The sequence below is a fragment of the Thamnophis sirtalis genome, unplaced genomic scaffold (genome assembly GCF_051295495.1).
Source record: "Thamnophis sirtalis isolate CommonGarterSnake01/CBP01778 unplaced genomic scaffold, rThaSir2_p1.2 scaffold_3, whole genome shotgun sequence".
In the NCBI taxonomy this organism is placed as follows: Eukaryota; Metazoa; Chordata; class Lepidosauria; order Squamata; family Natricidae; genus Thamnophis; species Thamnophis sirtalis.
In genome coordinates, this window is record NW_028261383.1 from 64168589 (window position 1) to 64184796 (window position 16208).

General features: G+C 43.6%; 1 protein-coding gene across 1 annotated transcript; it reads left to right on the top strand.

Moving 5' to 3' along the window:
* The first annotated feature begins 14672 nt into the window (after positions 1-14672).
* Positions 14673-15914, top strand: H1-10 (H1.10 linker histone). Its single transcript, XM_014063712.2, has one exon. The coding sequence runs from the start codon at positions 14853-14855 to the stop codon at positions 15528-15530; it is 678 nt and encodes a 225-aa protein (XP_013919187.1). The 5' UTR covers positions 14673-14852; the 3' UTR covers positions 15531-15914.
* The last annotated feature ends 294 nt before the right edge of the window (positions 15915-16208 follow it).

Consider the following 16208-nt stretch of genomic DNA (forward strand, 5'->3'; position numbering starts at 1 on the left):
CATCTGGGTAGTGACAGTCACTCTTAATTGCAAAGTGTCCTTTCCTCTTCCTCCTCTTAACGTCCCTTTCCTCTAATGAAATCCTGGCCATTTTGTTCTGCCCTCTTACTTATCCTTGCATTTGTAGTTTTCTTGAATGGAGCATTTCTATACCCCACCCCCCTCCACCTGAAGTCTACACTCTAGTATGTAGCCAGAACTCTTCTGTAAAGAACACGCCAATAAACTTAACAAGAACAAACATTCTTGCTCCCTGTTTCTATGTTTCTCCTTGTGGAAGCTGGCGCTTCAGAACCAATTTTATGTTTTTATCCAGTGTTCACATAATGATAATGGTTTGCCAGAGAACGGTTGCCAAATATAGGTTTTCCACTCAAGATTTTGAGAAAGAAACAAGTGATAAAAGGGAGAAACTATATGACAGAAATGTATACAGACCATATTCACAGTTGAGTTATATTAAATTATGTCAGTCATCTAGTCAATGAACGTCATTGACTCAGACTTACCCAATATGTGCTCCCAGATTTACTCCAGAAGCTTTTAGGTTTTGGAGAACAAATATGAAAATGGGAGAGGCCAATTCATATCTAATAGTGAAAGTCTGTTCCTAACATCAGGTGTAACAAGGATTTTTTTAACAGTTTCAGGATTATCTGTAGAGATTGGAAACCACATTTCTAATAGTACAATTGGTTTGTTGTATGTCACTCAAGCGGAATTAGACATTATAAGTGCCATGATCTTCCTATTTTGAAACTATTTCTAACTCTTGGGGATTTCCAGTTTCCTTAAAAATCTACTAGGGAAGCCACAATTCTCTAAAGCAGGTCTCCAGAAGGCACGTGAGCTAAAGAAAGATTGCCTCTGAAGAAGCAATTCCAGTAGGACAGGGCTGTCAAACTCCTGGCCTGCAGGCTGGATGCATCACGTGCTGGCCATGCCCAGTCCGGTTTAGCAAATTCCCAACATGTCACATGATGTCACCGTGACAATGCATTTGACACCTCTGCAATAGGATAATGTCAGTAGATTGCACCAATATGGATATGATTTGACTTAACTTTACAAGACAGAGCTGACTTTGAATGATAGGAAATGTCATTTCAAACAGTGGTATCCAAAATTTCAGGTGACGCATAAGATAACATCCGAAGATCCTAATTGTAATTCTAAAAATGGGGAGATGGCTAACTTAAAAATATGGTAGTTCTTAAAAGAGGTTAAAGAAATGTTGCTTATAGAGTATAATTTCAAATTAACAAAGAGACCAAAATGAAAATTATTGGTTTCTCAGTTCTTTGAGATTATAACTCTATTTTGTCCTTAGGTAGTAGCTTCTGCTTTGTGGTAGTGAAAAACTTGGCGTTCTAGAAAGAAAAATTCCTGAACAAATGTTATTGGTCATTATATTTCCTGCTATTAAATGTGAATGGCAGATTATTTGCTTTATCACTCTCTTCAATTTGGTGAATATGTAAAGTTGATGCGTACTCTGCTCCTCAGAATAATTCATTGAAATGAACAAAGCCAACTTGGGCATTGGATGTTGCTTGCATAAACATTATAATCAAACTTATTGTGCCAGTTAAATTGTAAAGTGATGGAATTCATATCTTCCATGAAGAACATTTAATTATCTTGTCAAATAAGTTGCAGTTATTAAGCAATTCTGATAAGCTAAAATTGAATAAATCATGAGTCATATTATTGCTTAAGGTAGTATGGCAAGTCCTGTCAGGATCTCATTAGGCCATGATTGTGTTGTCCTGAAAGTGGCTTAAGAGGGATGGATGGCAGTTGGTTTGTGTAAGAGTCACTTCCTGGAATACTGCTTACTCCCACTTCCCAAAACTCTCCACCTAGTACTTAATAAGAAAGAAATAAGGATCATGATGAAGCAGACATTGGCCCTTCAAGTGCATGTGCTTCTCTTCTTGTTCTATCTTTGGGTTTGTAGTTTTATTTTTGCAATTCATATTTATGTAATTTTGTTCCAAAAGAAGGGCGTAGTACAGAATGTTGGAAACCTTGCTTTCCTTTTTCCAATTAACTAGAGGTTTATATTAAAATGTCTAAAAGTTCTCGACATTATGTATACCAACTTGTGATAATTAAGGTATCTAATTAAGAATTTGACACACATTACAAAAGCCCCTGGCATGTTTTCTGCATATTGAACTGAGCTAAACTGAAGTATATAAAATCTAAAGTGGTTTAGTTTGTTTTTGTTCTTCCCAAAATAATAACTTCCATTTGTCTTGCATATGATTCTGCCTATGCAGAATCATATGAATGCAGCTGTAATTTAGCTCAGGTCAGATAGTATTTTATGAAATGTTACTCTTAATCTGCCGCTGTTGCTCATAGGTTCTGGTGGGAGCATGTCCTAGGTATATGATCAACCATCATTGTGAAGACTGGGTCTTTAGCATGGATTGAATGCATGGTCAGTGTCTGGGCTTTGGTTTCCTGTTGACAAATACTCTGATTTCCACATGGATCATTGCTGCTAAACATGTTTTGATCAGAATCATGCGGAAAAGCATTTGGTACCTGGAGTTTTGTCTTGTTATGAAAAGCTTTTTATCCACAATTTATAAATGTCAGACAAGATACATATTTGGACAGAAAACTGTAATTTTCTATGCCAAGCTTTTTAGGATGTGCAGAAGGATGACGACTCACATTAGTGTTCTCACTAAGAGAAGAAACAGGACACAGAAGAATTGTTGAGTTATTTTTATTCCTTAGCATCGTTTTCATGAAGGACAGGACTAGACCATCTTATTTTCACTGAGGCATTTTGTTGGCTCCAAAGGCTGCAATATATTGAGAATTTTTTTCAGGTGTAAGAGAATAGAAAGTTTTCTTTTTCAAAAACTATTAAGGCTTTTTTATATAATATTCTACGCTTTGGAAGGTTTCCTGATTGCAATTGGTGTGAAAAAAATAGTTGCACATCAGAAGCATAGTCAGAGAAGAATTCAGCATGGGTTACAAAATCTACCACAATCTATCTTTAAACTAGATAACCCCTAAAGAGAGATATAGTGATAGTGATTCAAAACTATTGATTAACATTGTTTCTTTTTAGAGTTGTATTTAAATTATAGGCAATCATGAGAAATATAATATCTTAAACATAAACTTGCTTGGCTTTTTCTTTTCACTGGCAATTGTTTTGTTCACCTTACAATCTGTCATTTTAGGAGGCCAAGAAATTCCACAGAAGAATATGATAATACAGGTGTAAAATTATTCTTCATGTATGAATAATGAGTGTATGTATATAAATTTCACATTAGGGCAGGAGGAAGCACTACTGCTATAGCATCAGTAGTAAGTCTCACTATCATCTTCAGCATAGAGCATTTGTGTCTCTGTTGGGGAATTTAATAAATGAAGAGTTTAAAATATGATTGTTGGTTTTGCAAACTATAAAGGGGGAGAGAGTGAATACGCAGGTGCTTTATAGAAAAGGACCAGGTTTCAACAAGATCTTCAGAAGCTGTTCAGAAACCAAGTTGAATTTCAATTGAGAAATAGGGAATAGGGAATCAGCATTTATGGACATGTGAAAAATACAAATACTACCCTATGTTGCTTCAATGGGGAGTTAAGTCTCAAGATCAACAGAACTCATTCTGTTTCGATCTGACTGCTTTCAAACATTGCCGGCAATGGGGTGCATTGGGGCACTGTATTTTAGAAAGGATGTTTATCACCTTCAGCAGTTAATATTTTAAAGGGTCTGGTGGAAAACATGAGGAATTGTTGAGAGGTATCTATGTGGTCACCCAACATTAGTGTTATATGGAGAAATGTTGGCTGTCTTCAAATATCTGAAGGGCTGTCACCTAGGAGGTGGAGAAAAATGTTCAGTTTTGTTCCAAAAGCCAGGAGAAAAAGCAGTGAGTTTAAATGACAAGGAAGTAGATTTCATCTGGGCATTGATCATACCAGCTATTAAACAATGGAACTGCCTTGAGAAGTAGTATCTCCTTTTCTGGAAGTATATAAGCAGACAAGGATGCTGTAGTAATCGGTTGCTATACTGGATAGGGTTGGACTAGGTCAGGGGTGTCAAACTGGCGGCCCACGGGCCACATGCATCATGTGCAGGCCACACCCATACCTGCGAAGGAAACGAGTGTCACGAAACATCACGTGATGGCAATGTGACGCCATGAATTTGACAGCCGTGGACTATGTGATCCCTTCTATATCTTAACTTCTATGATTGAATGTGCCGAGGGAGATTCCACTACATAGATGAGAGAAAAATAATTAAAAAGTTGGAATAACTTAAGCTGCACAGGAAGGGAGAAGACAACATTCAGTATCTAACATTGCTTTAAAAAGTCTATAATAGTCTCTGAGACAACAGAGGGTTTCGCCCCATAAGCATTATTGATTCAGGGTATGTAAAATCAATGGAATAAATGTAAGCAGCATGCCATTATTCATTAAATGAATGCAGGAAAAGCTATAAATTCTGCTGTACAGGAAATTTGATGATTGCATAAGCCCTGTTCCCTCTGGATTCATGAGGTTAAAGGTTATGCAGAAAGCCTTCAGGCCACTTGCCCTCAATATAGCACAGTTGTTTGAATCCAATACATTAGTGCCCTAATATGTTACCAATCAATACAAGAAGATAAATTGTTCTTTTCCTCTTTGGAGTCTCAAGTGATTAGTAACCATTAAGTTTGTTTACTTGTATAGTTTTCTTTTCTAATGGACCTAGTGTGAAAATGTCACAGGACTACAAGAAGAATATTTTTTCATTGGGCATCTTATACTCAGAATTCAAGGTCTATCATTCAGTCAGAGCCCAACAAAACAACAAAGGTTCTTGAATACTTTATTATACCTTGAATACTGTACTTTGATTTTTTTAAAAGTTTCAAAAATATTATAACCTGGTCTGCATGAGTCACAACTTCCTGTTTTTTCTTGACTAAGCAAAATATGAAGTGATGAAGATTGTAGGGTTCTGTTATTTTATTATTTATTGAATTTATGTTCCACAGAATTTTCAGAGACACTGGTCAGTTTGCAAATGATTTAAAACATGAAAACAACAAAAGCAAGGCACAAAAAGGGCTAGAGATGGCAGAATAACAAATTGTGTGGAAACAAAGCTTAAAAGGAGGCTTGAATCATCCTTACTAAGGCCTAGTAAAGATCCCCGTCTTTAGGCCTTTTTTAAAACGTTAGCAGGGTGGGGGGCCTCTCACATCTCAGGGAGAAGCCCATTCCAGATGACAGGCAGTTTGGGGGTCCTGATGGATGACTGTGCTTAATTAAAGGAAGGTTGTACTAATTTCGCCAGATCGATTTGGCGCTTGGGTTATTAACATCTGGTTACAAAATGTTTATTGCATTTACTTTGTATGCAAAACTATGTCTGCAGGTTCAGAATGATAGAAAAAAACCCCACATATGTTCACTTGAAATTTAGGGGCTTGATAGAAGTCCCTATACCCATGATGATGAACCTATGGCATGCGTGCCCAAAGTGGCACACAAAGCCATGTCGCCTAGCACGTGTGGCCTTGCCTATTTGTCTTCCGACTTTCTGGCATGCATGCATGCGTGACTATCAGTGTCCTTCACGCGTGGGGCAGTGCCAAAAACTAGTGTGCGCATGCGCGCCAGAACCTGGAAGTTCAGCTTTTCTGGAGTGTGATCTCTTCACACATCAGGCAGTGCCAAAAATTGGTGTGCATGCTCGCTGGCCAGATGATCATCAGGTCATGCACACATGCACGCTAGAAGCCAGAAGTTCGGCTTTTCTGGAGTGTGGCCCTGATGAGCGCATGCACACACGCAATGTTTCCATGCGACCTTTTTTGCATTCAGTGCCACAAAGGTTCACCATCACTGCTCTATACATGTTCTGCTTTTGGGTCCTTTTACCTCTATAAGTATCACATTCCAAATACAGGATTTAAACATTCTTTTCAGGTAAAGAGTTGGGCATAATGTCAATCCATGAATGTAATAAAGAGCTGTACTTTAGAAGCAGCATTTTTGGAATCATGGACAATTATTCTACTCATGCGTTGAACTTCGTTCACTAATAAAGCAAAGTGAAGGCTTCTCTCCCATTACAAACTATGAAGGTAAGAAACTGCTGAAATAAGGTGCCTGACAGGTATTTCTTTCCTAAATGCCTAAGTTTTGGGGCAGATCTGAAAGTGCCTTCTTTTCAAAAAACCTTGTGACTAACCAGAGCATAGATGGTCACTGAGAGATCAAATAGGACCTGATTCTAGACCATCCTGAAATCATCCACAATACCAATCAAAGTCATCTCAATACTGTATCTTAACTTGGAAGACATCTGAAACTCCACTTTTTTCAGCCTGCTTTGAAACTGGAATTTACTGTCTCTACTGTATACAGTAGATAGGAGGAATTTACAACAGCTTGAACCCAGCCACATATCACATCTGATAGTCATAACTAAAAGGCATGCGGATCTAATATATATGTGTCTACTTTGGTAGTCCTAAGAACTTTTATTCACTTCCTCAAAATTTGTAAGCTCAAGATCCTCTCTGATAACAGAATGTTAAAGGTGCTGAATACACAAGAACTAAATATTATATGTTTTTCCAACATCTACCCGTTATATAAAGCTAAATATGTTCTTGAGTCTGGCTGAGCCCTTAGTGATTATATGAGATACTTTTTCAAATACTCTTGGCTAGAAATTATTTGCCATTGCCAAATTTTAATTTAAAAAAAAATCCCAGTTCATTTTTCTTTTTTCTTATATTGCTCAGAGTAAGAGATTTTTTTTTAATGTCAAAGAAGTTGGGAAATGGTGTTCCTTTCTCATTTTTAATAAAGCACCATCAACAGGCTTTTGATTCATCAGTTCTGTTCTGCAGTTCTGTTCTGCAGTAAACAGATTAATTATAACTGATGATTTAGTGATAAATACCGTAAGAAGTTATGGAGAACAATCTGAAAAAAATCTTTTGGTGTTCCAGATCAAGTGTATGCAGCCTTATTTATTATTAAACACTGTGGAAGTATACTATGTGCCATGTTAAGGTTTTAAATCTACTTTGTGCTAATTTAATCTACAGATTGTCCCAGTTTCTACAACATACACTTTTGTGGCATCCAGGAGAAGAGGGTAAAAAAGAAAATATGTAGATTTTCACTTTGCTTTTACTTAATATGTAGATAACACTGCAGGTAATATTTGTCTTACGACAATCTGATGTTGGGTGAAGCAGTTGCAAGATCACATGCCCAGGGTCATTAAGTGGTTTTCATTTAAGAAGTGTGCACTGCTTTAGAAGGTAGAGGTGAGAGAGGCCCTGAGAGGGTCCACGGGTCGGGATTCTTCATTAAATTGCAAGAATACAGCTAAAATCTTCAGGATTTTAAGTTTTTCTACACTCTGACAAAGAGGTTTCCCCTCCCCTCTTGAGGGAAATCTTTCACCAGACTGCAGGAACATGATTACATTCCTTCAGGGTTTAATTCCATTCCTACAGCCCAAGAAAGGATTCTCAACTCAGTGGATGGAGGGGAGAGGAAATTTTTTGGTGGGTTGAAAGCTCAGCCGAGATCCCTCCTGGAGGGCAGCCCTTTCAAAGAGCTGTCCGGGCAGGAAGGAATTTCAAGTCCATATGGAGTTGAGATATTCTATCCCCAGAGCATAGGCTGCCTTTTGCTGCCTCCCCTCCACTCCCAGACAAGAGGGATTCCTTTAACAGGCAGCAGCAGCAGCAGCAGCTTGCAACCTTCCCTGCCAGCTTTCTTGACTTTCTGGGGAAGCTAGCAGAGAAGGTTGCAAATGGTGGTAGCAATAGCACTTATATACCACTTCACAGTGCTCTACAACTCTCTTTGAACGGTTTAGAGAGTCAGCATATTGCTCCCACCAGTCTGGCTCCTCATTTTACCAACCTAGAAGGCTGAGTCAACCTTGAGCTGGTGTGAATCGAATTGTTGGCAGTTGGCAAAATTAGACTGCAATACTGCATTCTAACCACTGGCCACCATGGCTCTTTTTTGATCACGTGATCACATGATTGAAGGGCATTTGGCAAATGGTTGTAAATACAAATAGGTTGCTAAATTCCAGATTGTTGATCATGTGATCAGAGGGGATTGGTGAGTGACATGACACTTTATAACATCTGGAAATTCTTTACAGGTCACAGAACACTCTTTCCAAAGATATTATAGCTTCATACGTTTGTTAAACAATCAGTAGTAATTTGAATTTGTATGTATCTAATATCTCTGGGAAATAAGACTGTGTACATGAAGCTGAACTTCTATCTTATCAAGACAAGAATTTGTAATATTCCGAATTTGCATTATGTACAAAACTTGAGTCATACAGGATTAATAGGTCTTCTATGTGAATACCCCCAAAATGTTTTCTATGTGTGTTGGATATATCAGCCTATGCTTAGAAAAGGTTGGATGTCAACTTCTCATTGCTGAAAATTTAATCTGACACAGTGCAAATTTGTTCTATAGTTTTCCTGTTTTGATGTAATACGTTATTATAAGATGATTTTAGGAAGTGTGTAGTGCTGAACATGTGTACTCAAAACCTGAAATACATTAGTTTATGAAGAACTTTGGATTTTTTGAGCATGGGACTGTAGACTAAACCATATGACGGGGATGGCGAACCTATGGCACATGTGCCACAGGTGGCACACAGAGCCATTTGTCAGGGCATGTGTGTGCTGGCCAGCTGAGTTCAACCTTTTTTAAAGCCATTTTTCACCTTCCCCAGGCTCCAGAGGCTTTATAGGAGCCTGGGGAGGGCGAAAAGAGCACACACCCCCCCCCCCGGAAGCTTCATGAGCTTCCCTGAAGACTCTGGAGCGCAAAAAACTGGCCCTAAGGGCAAACTAGAAGTTCAGGAACAGACCTCCGCGGAGGGTCGTTTTGACTGCTCCGAAGGCTTCAGGGAGCCTCCTGAAGGTCCTTGAAGCTTTCGGAGCGCTTAAAACAACCCTCTAAGCAAACCGGAAGTGACTTCCGCTTTGCTCGGAGGGTCGTTTTGACTGCTCCGGAGGCTTCAGGGAAGCCTCCTGAAGGTCCCTGAAGCCTCCAGAGGGCGGGGGAAGCTATTTTCGCCCTCCCCAGGTTCCCATAAAGCCTCTGGAGCCTGGAGAAGGCGAATAAAGCATGCAAAAAATGGGGGGAGCACCTGTAGTGCACACATGTGCACTGGGGGGTGTCACATTGCATTATGGGTGCAGCACACCCATACACGACCCCCCTGCGCTCCCCCCACTTATGGCACGCGAGCCAGAAAAGGTTCGCCATCGCTGCCATATGATAAACAGTTGCGGGAACTGATATATCTAGTCTAACAAACAGAAGGACCAGAGGTGACATGATAACAGTCTTCCAATATTGAGGGGCAGTTAGAAAAGAAAGGGTCAACTTATTCTCTAAAGCAGTGATCCCCAACCCCCGGTCCGCGGACCGGTGCCAGGCCGTGGAGTACCTGGCACCGGGCCGCGCAGCGGCCGGGGGCCATGATTGCTGCAGCGGCCGGGGGCCATGATCACTGCAGCGGCCGGCCGATTCCTGAAAAAAACCTAAGAGCGCCTGCGCAGCTACGTAGGGCTAGTGTAGACAGCGCTAGTAGCGTAGCTTTGCGTAGGCGCAGTTTGTGCTACGCTATCTACGCTAGCCATACTGAACTGTGCCTGCACAAGGCTACGCTACTAGCGCTGGTCATCGACGCGCTCAGCGGGCCACGGTAAAATTATCAAAGGCTGACTGGTCCGCGGCGATAAAAAGGTTGGGGACCACTGCTCTAAAGCACCTGAGGGCAGAACAAGACGTTAATGAGTGGAAGATCATTAAAGAGAGCTCCAACCTAGATTTAAGAGAAATTTCCTAAAAGTGCAATCAGTGAAATGGTTTGCCTTGAGAAATTCTGGGTGCTCCATCACTGAAGGTTTTCAAGAAGAAATTGAGTATCCATTAGTGAATGGTATAGGCCCTGTTGCTTGAGTAAGGGCTTGGACTAGAACCGTAATAGCAAACCTATGGCATATGTGCCACAGGTGAAACATAAACCTAGATCTGCTGGCACATGAGCCAGCTCCAGCACACATGTGCGCACCAACCAGCTGATTTTTGGCCTTCCAGAGGGCCGGGGGAGGCCATTTTTGCCCTCCCTGGGCTTCAGGAAAGCCTCCAGAGCCTTGGGAGGGTGAAAAGGGCCTCCGGAAACGGAATACTTCCGAACCTCCGGTTTTTTGCCCTCCCCAGGCTCCGAGGTTTTCCTGAAGCCCGGGAAGGACAAAAACTCCCCCCCCTGCACATGAGGAATCGCGCGCACATGCGCGTGGGGCACATTGCATTGTGGGTGTGGGCCATGCACGTGCTATCACACACACATGCACACAGACACACAACTTTGGCCTGCGTTTACAAAACGGTTCACCATCACTGGACTGGAAGATCTCCAAGGTCCCTTCCAACTGTTATTGTATTATTTATTCATTTTAAAATACATTTTTATGGAATTATATTTTCCTACTGATTATATTTGTTAATTTTATTTAGGGGTCTAGATTCTATTGGTTTCTGTCTCTCTCTTGTAATGAAATAATAATGTAAAAAAGTACACCAAAGCTCAGTTAGCAATAAGGGAGAAAAGAATTATTAATTCAGAACAGACAATTCATGTTATGCAAATGCCCAAAACCTGTCCAAGTGGAATAATTCCCAGAAGAGGTATCTAAAGGAAACCACAATGATGGCAAAATGAGGATGCACACATGTTGAAGTAGTCAAGCAAATGTCAGCCTTGCGTGCTTATGTACTAACATCTGACACAAGCACATAAATCACAGCATTTATGTGAGGAGTCACATATTTGCTCCCTCTCATGCCTTTCCTGGTTTTCAGTCCTCAAAAAGTTAGAAATTAAGACCAGTTGAAAAAGCAGCAGCGCCAATCACAGGACATGCTGAAGGCATTTCCAAATCTCTGATTGGCTGCCATCCCCAAGTCATGTTTAGTGCTTGCTGTCTGAAAAATGGCAATTCATGCAATGGAACTTGGCTGATACTCTCCCAGCATGCATTTCACACAAAAATTGGCAAGACTAGAGGAAGTACATCAAGCTCCACCCAAAAGATTGTTCTTATTCTGGTTACACCATAATTGATTCTGGGATGCTCACTGCAACTGTCATAAATGTGAATCAGTTGTGAAGCATCTGAATGTAAATCACATGACCATGGAGATGCTGCAACGGTCATAAGTTTGAAAAATGGTCATATGTCACTCTTTTCAGTGCTGTTGTAACTTTGAACAGTCACTAAAGTGAACTGTTGTAAAGTAAGGACTATCTGTATTCCAATGTAGAACCTAATCTCTCAGTTCAGCTGGGTGAATGATTTACAAGTATTGTGGTTGTTACTGAGCAAGATATTAAAAAAGATATTAAAATTGCTAAAGAATTTCTTAATATTGCTAAAACATACAGGTACAAAATAGCTACTAGAAAATTGCTGAACACTTGGTCATCAAAACCAACAAGCTTTCAACTTCCTTTTAACAGGAAGTTAAGTACAGCATAAGCTGACTCTGTAAACCGCTTAGAGAGGGTTGTAAAAGCACTGTGAAGCGGTATAGAAGTCTAAGTGCTATTAAGGTTAAAACGAATGTGTTTAAGCACATTATTGGGATTCTGGGAGTCTGCAAGCATCTGAGTGTGGAAAGCTGATCTAATGGCTAAGTCAGATGCAGGTGAGAGGGGGAAATTGATTTCTTTGCAAAGTTTTGAGAGAAGCCATCTAAGCAGCCAAAGACCACGCAAGAAAAGCCCAGGATCTCAGCCCTTAGAAAAAGTTTCTAATCTTCGGATTAGAACCAAGCAGCTCTGACTCCTTTCGGTGTTTAAAAACCTGAATCTCCAGCGATTATCAAATACAGAAGGCGCTTTCTAGCAAACTGCATAACAAAAAATCTATTTCTCGGGCCCCAATTCTTGCTCGTTTAAATCGTGAACAACCTTCTGGGTTCAATCCACCGGAGTCCCAAATCAACAGCTGCAGCGATGCTCACCGACCACGAGTTCTTTTCTGCGCAAACTCCATTCTTAAATCCAGGCGCGGGGAGGCTCTGCGAGAGTACGACGGGTTGAAGAGGCGGGAGGGATGGCGCAGTTGGCCCGCCGACTGTCCCCGATCATGAGACTCCTCTCGTCGCTCTGCTCCGCGTTTGGCCTTTTAGCATTAAGTGAGAGCAGAGCAAGCGTGGGGTGCAGTGGTATATTAACCATTAAGCAGACTAAGCACATGCTTAGAGCATCAGGCCCAAAGTGGGCATCACGAAGTTGAGAAAGAGGGAAAAGACAGATTTGTACAGTATGTATAGATGAGACCCATAGAAGTTTGAGAACACATCCAAGTCACAATGAGCCAAACATGAGACTTAAACATGAGGAGGCTTGAATAACAATCGGCGTTTAATCTTTGATCAAAGCTTAAAGACATAATGGTCAGTTGTTCCCAACATACCCCAAGGATATGCAGGAAGAACTACCCTTCAGAGAAAGTGTAGCTCCTTTTTATACAGTTAGAGGCATCATAAAACATCATGGCTTTACAATACTCCTCACTAGCCTTATCAGCATTATCTATTTCATCTGTTCCCAGGATTGGCCATTTGACCCCCTATTGTGAAGGGCACAGATCAAAGGTGAGATGGTTCTTAAGCAGAAGGGGGACATACCAAAACTGTCAGTTTTACAGCTCCTTTCCGGGATAAGTTCTATGCCCATAGAGTGCAGATTGATGAGAGTTCAAATGGCAAGGATATGACATTTGCCAGATACCTTACAAATACAAGACATAATATAGGTGTGTTAGAGAAAACAAATGTTTCTACTGAAACCTACAAGTTTGTATCCTTATTACTATTCCCCTTCATTATGTTCAAAAGGGGGGGGGCACCAAGATTTGTCAATGCTTAGGGCATCAAGGAGCCTTAATCCGCCACTGGCAGGGTGGCAATTTTTGTGGTGGCCCCAGTCCATGGGGATGCAGGCAGCAGCAGTAGGAGCAGCCTTAAGAATCCGTGGAGAGACGAACCTTCTTTCTCTTAGCGGCGACATTTCACTTTAATTCTGCTTCTCTCCACGTTTTCCCCCCTTCCTCTCTCTCGCTCTGTTCTCCAGCTGCAGCGGCTTTAAAGCGAGCAACCCGCTCACCGCCTCCTACAGGGATTTTCCCCCGCTCTCATTTCAAACCACACAAAAACACAAGCAAATACTCCCCGCGCCCGCCTTCCGCAGCCGGCTCCAAAATGCGGGGTTCGGAAGGCGGTTGCTAGGCAAAAGAAGAAGGCATAACAGGCGTCCTCTCAGAAATGTCGCCCTTCTTTTCCAAAATTCTGTTTTCTCAGAAACCGGGGAATGGAAGGTGTGTCTGGAAATCCGGCTCTCCTCCGCCATTAAGCGACGATGGCTCTCCCGCTTTCCCGCCGCCAATCTCCCCATGCCGTCCGCGACTTAAAGGGGTGCTTCTCTTCCCTCCCTTCTTCAGCCGAAAGGAGGGTGGGAAGAGGAAGGGGTGACCCTCCCCCCCCGTTGCGCTCCCTAGCGCCGCGCTGCTTTCCAAAGTTTTCGTGATTTGAAAAAAGCGAGCGGGCAAACGCATTTAAACATGTGTGCCCACCTTGCTCCAAGTTCAAGCCCCGTCACCGCCAGTAATTTAAAGGAGCTGCCGTCCTGCCACCCATCCCAATGCAGACCGAATCCCAAAGTCGGCGCGAGAAATTTGCGCCCCTGCTGACCACCTTTTGGCTTCTCCCAATTCTGTCCGAAAGATGGTCGCTCATCGCTCGTTTCACCAGTGTGTAAGCTGCAACTTTCTATCCCTCTGGCCTCAAAGGTTTTATACCAACAGCGTCCCTTTCCCTGCCACATTATTTGGGTTGGGTTTTTTTTTAAACTCTAGACCCAAAAAACCCAATTCACCAGGACTTGATGCGGGTAGGGATTCTACTCAGTTCCGCACTCGGGTTACGGCATGATGACCGCTGCCATTTGTGGGGCCCCGGCGGGCCAAATCCTGCCCTTTCTGAACCCCGCAGTATCTTGAGTCACGGCCCCTCCAGTTCGGGCGGGGACCCCCCTGAAAACTGCTCGCCGGCTCCGTGCTGCTGCAGCCGACCACGTGAGGGCGTCCAGTGTGTTAGTTACAACAAATTAACCCCGGGCTAGCGCTCCCCCCGAGGTTCGTCAGCGCCCCCCGACCGGACAGAGACCCGCAGGCCCCGCTTTCCTATCCGAGCCCCGCGCTCCCCGAGAGCTGGGGCTCTTTCTAGGAGGCGCAGAGCCCTCCATATAGGGCGCCCCTATCCTCTGTCTTTCCCTAGTATAGGGTGCGCCTTTAAAATCGCCTCTGAAGAGCCTTTCCCGGGTCCAGAAAACTGTGGCACCCAGGCAGCTGGATCAGGTACCGTCGGGAGCAGCAGATGGCAACGGCATCTCGTCCCTGCGGCCCCGGACGCGTGCAAGAGAGCTCGGCGAAGGGGCCACAAAAAGCACAATTCAGAGCTTGCCTTCTCGCTCCCTGTTGTTGTTCTCAACATGGTCCGCTCCTGACGCATATAAAGAGCGGTGCCGAAGCCCGCCCAGGCAGATTGCTTTTCTCAGGCGGTGTTGAGCATAGCCGTGCACGGTCGCTCTGATTGTTTCTCGTCTCTGCTGATCCGGCGCCCCGCTACCGAGAGCAGCCCCGCAGGGGAAAAAAGCTCCGAGAATCAAGCCGAGTTTGTCCCCAACACTTTTGGACTGAAAGCCAGCGCGTTTTTTTTCCAGCATGTCTGTTGAACTGGAAGAAGCTGACCTGCCGCTGACCGAAGCAGAAGAGGCGCCTCTGGCTCCGGAAAAGAAAGGGGCGGCCAGGAAAGCCAAAGGTGTCGTGTCGGCACTGTCTCCATCCAAGAAGAAGAAAAACAATAAGAAAAAGAACCAGCCTGGCAAGTACAGTCAGCTAGTGGTGGAATCCATCCGCAAACTGGGCGAGCGTAATGGCTCCTCGCTGGCCAAAATCTACAACGAAGCCAAGAAAGTGGCTTGGTTCGACCAGCAAAACGGGCGGACCTACCTCAAATACTCCATCAAGGCGCTGGTGCAAAACGACACTTTGCTCCAAGTGAAAGGCACCGGCGCCAACGGCTCCTTCAAGCTCAACAGGAAAAAGCTGGAGGGGGGAAGCGAAGGAGGCGCCGGAGGAGGCGGTGGCGGCGGCGGCTCCCACGCCAAATCCCACAAGAAGGTGGTCGTCGTCGCATCCACTTCGCGAAAGGTTGAGAAGAAGCCCGTCGCCAAGACCAAGAAGCTGGAGAAGAAATCGCACAAGAAAGGCGCGGGCGGCGGGACCCCCAAGAAAGAGAAGGTGAAAGCGAAGAAAGCCCCCAAGAAGAGCGTGGCTTCCCCCAGCGCCAAGAAGGTGAAAAAATCGGCGAAGCCCAAGGCTCTCAAGAGCAGGAAATGAGACTGGCCGGCCTCCGACTTGGAGGGAAGAAGATGCCGCCTCCGTTGTCTTTCGCCCCGACGACACTTGACTTTTAGCTCACAAGCACAGAGCCATGTTTCCAGCTTTGATATTTTCTTAATTTTTTGTCTTTTTTTTGGCCCTATTTCTGCGTCATTTCTTCCCTCGGAAGGGCGAGCCTGTGTAAATTAGCACTTCGCTTTCAACCACAGACCCGTCGAGATCATTGGGACATTTTGGATCGTTGGAAAGGGGTTGTTACCTTCAACCTCGCCCCCTTTTTCTTTTTTTATTGGAATATGGTTGCCATTGGAAGCTTGCTTTTTCTGCTTTTGTGTTCTGCAAAAGTAGCGTGATGTCGTTGTAAATACTTTCTTCTTCCTTCCCCCCCCCATATCTGGGCGAGGTTCTGTCCCTCTTCATCAGCCCCCAATTTTACTGAAGTGGGAGGTGAGGGGGTCACTCTTGGTGGATTCTAAAGTTTGAACTACCAGCAGTCTCGATCGCCCCCTCTTTAAAGGCTGGGATGCCATGGCAACAGCCTGTTGGATGCACCGGCGTCCGCCCAGTTCCTGGGCCTGAAGTGCTGGCGGCGCTTGCATGCGGGATTCGGGGGTGGGGGTGCGGTCGCATGGGACCAAGTGACCAGCAGAGTAGCTGATTTTTACCTCGGAGACT